This window comes from Manduca sexta, chromosome 20 (assembly GCF_014839805.1).
Source record: "Manduca sexta isolate Smith_Timp_Sample1 chromosome 20, JHU_Msex_v1.0, whole genome shotgun sequence".
Taxonomy (NCBI): domain Eukaryota; kingdom Metazoa; phylum Arthropoda; class Insecta; order Lepidoptera; family Sphingidae; genus Manduca; species Manduca sexta.
In genome coordinates, this window is record NC_051134.1 from 11,921,690 (window position 1) to 11,925,302 (window position 3,613).

The following is a 3,613-nucleotide window of genomic DNA, read 5'->3' on the forward strand; positions in this document are numbered from 1 at the left end:
TAGCAAGTACTTCGTAGCTATTGATACCTTGGGAATTAGTTTCAATAGATGATAATCAATCAATTATAAGACTTTTGTGTGTGTTTTTATGTGAGATATAGTTAAATCATAGAAGTAGTACGTTCGGAGTAAATCTGTTCTCATTCAGGTCACTATGTCTGACAAAAGTTTGAAATTTATTTATGTGTATATTGATATATATGGATAGAAAAGTGAATTATTATAAATTAGTACCCCGAGTCTATTATTATTAAAATAGCGGACGATCTGTGTTCTGGTTGTTACTATAGGGTTTAAAAATAAAACTACGCTGTAACATCGATAAAAACTTTATTGATTAAAGACGACAGAATGTCACCTTTGTTTATTAAGCGTACGTTTCTCCCGAAGTCTCCTCCGTAATCATCTGCTATATGATTAAAATTTTAATTTTAATGGTAACACTGGTGGATTACAAGACACAAAATGTTGAACGAGACGGGTGGGGAGGGGCGCGCGCGGGGGGACCGCTCTAGGCGTGGAAAAGCGCGCGCCCTATCATTACGAATATAATTCACTATCTATCTAACAATAAGTCAATATTCTGATCGCTAATTTCAAAAAATTTACAATGAAAATAGAATTTATTCTAAAAATACTTGGCGCATCGCAGGCGTCGGTCGTGAGTCGACTCAAGACGACCGGCGTCAGCGCGCGATCTATCACATTGAAAGATTCATAAAGTACAACGGGTGTAGAACACCGCGATCCTTTCACTCACTCTCTCAGAAACTAATGCGCACGCGACAGCTAAAGGTAGTAATTTACAAGAGTTTAAATGCGCTGATCGGTCTACACGAAGAGGTCTTTGAGAGAAGAGCAGAGGGAGGCATCACACCCTTGCGCTGGCTCCTCCTCCTCAGGCCTGTTCGTGTACCAGCGCTCGCCTTCATTTCTCCCGGTAACACGACTCGGACCTGGAATGTCTCGTGGCTTAGAAGCTGTCTCGATATTTTTAGAAGAAGAATCTTTGGCAGCCGTTCCAGATGTCGAAGCTCCTGGATCTATTGCGCTACTTTTCCTTAAAAATACTTCAATAGCACTTCCAAGGGCACTTGCGTCAACAACGGATCCTGTTGGTTTATCCCAAACTACTTTGGCGGCATCCCCTGGCGCTTGCTTCGAGTCTGCAGCGAATGTCACTTTTCCCTTCTTTGGTTCACTTTCCTTCTTTTTAGTGGCCAGTGTTTGGTGTCTGCGGGTGAACCATGTGGTTCCCGAATTTGTTGGTTGGTCTCCGAGAGTGGAGGCGTCAAAACTACTTGACCGCATGTCAGCTAGGCGGCGAGGAGGGCGTTCTTGTTTGCCGCAACGATCTATTTCGGTAGCTGAAGAGGTGAGAGCATTGAGCATGTGCTGCAAGTCAGTGTCGGTGCAGACTACTCCAGCGCCGCTGCGTGGTGGTATGGGAGGCGGTGGCGGCATTTCAGAAGCACGACGTCGGGCTGGTATCGGAGGGAGTGGTGAACCGACGAAGTCCGAGTGTCTGCGGCCACGATTCGTGTATCTGACGGAACCACCTATCGGAGAACGCTCGTCCAGCGGTTGCACCTCGCACACTCGCTCGTTCGATGTGTTCCAAAGACGCATGCGCACTTTGCGAGCTTGGACTATATCATCCATTATATCCAGTTGTAGGTTGTGAGTGCTGCCTAAAGTATCGGTTGCTGGTGGACCTGAAACAAATACCAATTCGTTAAATATATCTACAGCAATAATACTGTTCCATTTTATTATCACATTACCCGTGCTCACTTATCAACTAATAACTAACATTTTTTTGAACCTGAGTCTCTGCGGCGTCCCAGCGCTGGGAATGCTGCGATGGACTCGCGACGTCCACGCCCGAACAGAGCTTGTGGAACTCGAGATATTGTGACCACGGAATGTCTGTAATAAATATAAACTTGTTAAAAATATGAATTCATATAAAATAAGAAGGTAGTTAAGAGGCAAATTAGTTCCGACAAATATAAAATTTTGTCCTATAATGTGCATTCCTTAACTAACGGTAGTTATGTGTAAAGTACAACCTCCTTCCACCGGGCTGTGGTGGTGCCTGACTCAGGGTCGCCAGGAAAGCTGCTTCACGTGCCTCTCTTGCAGCGCCCTCGCCTCTTTCTGACAGTCGCCGCACCTAATACAATTTAGTAAAACAGAATACTATTATTTGCCTTACATACTAAACACAGTCCTAATGACTGTGGTATGGAATTATAACAAATCATGTGGACTTCTCTATCACCTTTTTTCATGAATTTATAACATAATATATTGTTCAAAGAGTAAATAGATTTGTTGATTCGTAGTCGTAAAATTGCAATTATTGCCTTACTATGTAATTGAATGATAAATTATTCAGATAGCTAAATGGAGTTTAAAATGTTAAACTACAGATTTCGCTGCACTAAATTTACCATGTGAAATTGACTATCAATAAATTTTCGAAATATCATTGTCGTTGAAAAGATTACGTAGTATTTGAGGAATAACTCAGAGAGATTTGATGTGAAGTACGCGGCTGGTAGGAAGTACATCCTTTCTTAAACTTGCTTGATAAAGTGTGATGCGCCGTCCTCACATAAAAGTGGGATAGTGGCAAACGAAAGATGTATGCCAAAAATACCTGGCTGGCAGTAGGCCCAGAAGTACAGGATGGCGTTGGTAGAGAGTGCTTGCGGTTGTCGCGCCATGGTGACAGGTGATAGGGATCTGGTGGCGATTCCTGATCTATAGAGAGGCCTCGCGCTGCAGCTGAAGATCTCGGGGAAGACTCTGCATCCTCGGCACCGCTTTCTTCCACTACGATCAGCGGTTCGCCACCACCGACCATGGCCATCGACCCACGCCGCATCATGGCTGATTAATATAGTATTTTATAGAAGATTGCCCTGTTTTACACTAATAAAAATAATAATAGTTGCATGCAAAAAAATTGATAGAAAAAATTTATCTCTAGTAAAGAAATTTTACACAACTAAGTACAGATGTACTAAAATAACTACAGCCTTGACAATTTAGGTATAAAATTTTCTTTAATAATGCAAGTGCATTCTTATCCGACTCAAAGTTATGCAACGACCTTTAAATTGATGTTGGACTGGAACTAATTTTATTTACCAACAAATTTCGGACAACATTCTCAAAATTTCAGATGTAAATCCATAAAATTGTTTGCATCCATTCCCCGGCCCTCTCGAATATAACAATATTAAGAGGATCTCTAGATTTAAATTAAACTTAAACGAAGGTTAATGAATATTCATCTTTCAAGTAAAGGTTTATAACAGTCCCGTGATTTATTTTAGAAGTAATTAAAAGTCAGACTGTATATAAATTTGTTCTCATTTTATTTAAGACAAGTTAATGGCGGCCTTAAATCTATTTATTTTATAAACCTACCGAGCTCCCACAAAGCGTGATAATTGCCGTTGGAAAGTAAATTGAAATTGTGCGCTCAATTACTACATTGATTTTATTCCCGCCGAGAACATTTTAATGTTCCCAACCTGAACAATAAAATGGGAAACTGTAAGACGTATTCCAGCTGTTTAAATTGAACCTAATGTTTATC

At 41.0% G+C, this 3,613-nt stretch overlaps 1 protein-coding gene across 2 annotated transcripts; it reads right to left on the reverse strand.

The window, feature by feature from the left end:
* Positions 1–313: 313 nt before the first annotated feature.
* On the reverse strand, positions 314–2,896 carry LOC115446894. Of its 2 annotated transcripts, none has more exons than XM_037440560.1 (4): positions 2,666–2,896; positions 2,073–2,176; positions 1,814–1,929; positions 314–1,715 (listed from the first exon to the last, which is right to left on the reverse strand). In XM_037440560.1, the coding sequence occupies exons 1-4, from the start codon at positions 2,894–2,896 to the stop codon at positions 832–834; spliced, it is 1,335 nt and encodes a 444-aa protein (XP_037296457.1). In that variant the 3' UTR covers positions 314–831. The 2 variants fall into 2 exon arrangements, with proteins under 2 accessions (XP_037296457.1, XP_037296458.1); XM_037440561.1 differs by having other exon boundaries at positions 1,826–1,929; positions 2,666–2,892.
* Between the last annotated feature and the right edge of the window lie 717 nt (positions 2,897–3,613).

Excerpts from the sequence above, each read along its gene's own strand:
- LOC115446894 (XM_037440560.1), bottom strand. The coding sequence starts at position 2,896 with ATGATGCGGCGTGGGTCGATGGCCATGGTCGGTGGTGGCGAACCGCTG. Across the intron at positions 1,930-2,072 it reads CCACAGCCCGGTGGAAGGAG|ACATTCCGTGGTCACAATAT; the intron begins GTTGTACTTTAC and ends TATTTATTACAG. Across the intron at positions 1,716-1,813 it reads AGACTCAGGTTCAAAAAAAT|GTCCACCAGCAACCGATACT; the intron begins GTTAGTTATTAG and ends TATTTGTTTCAG.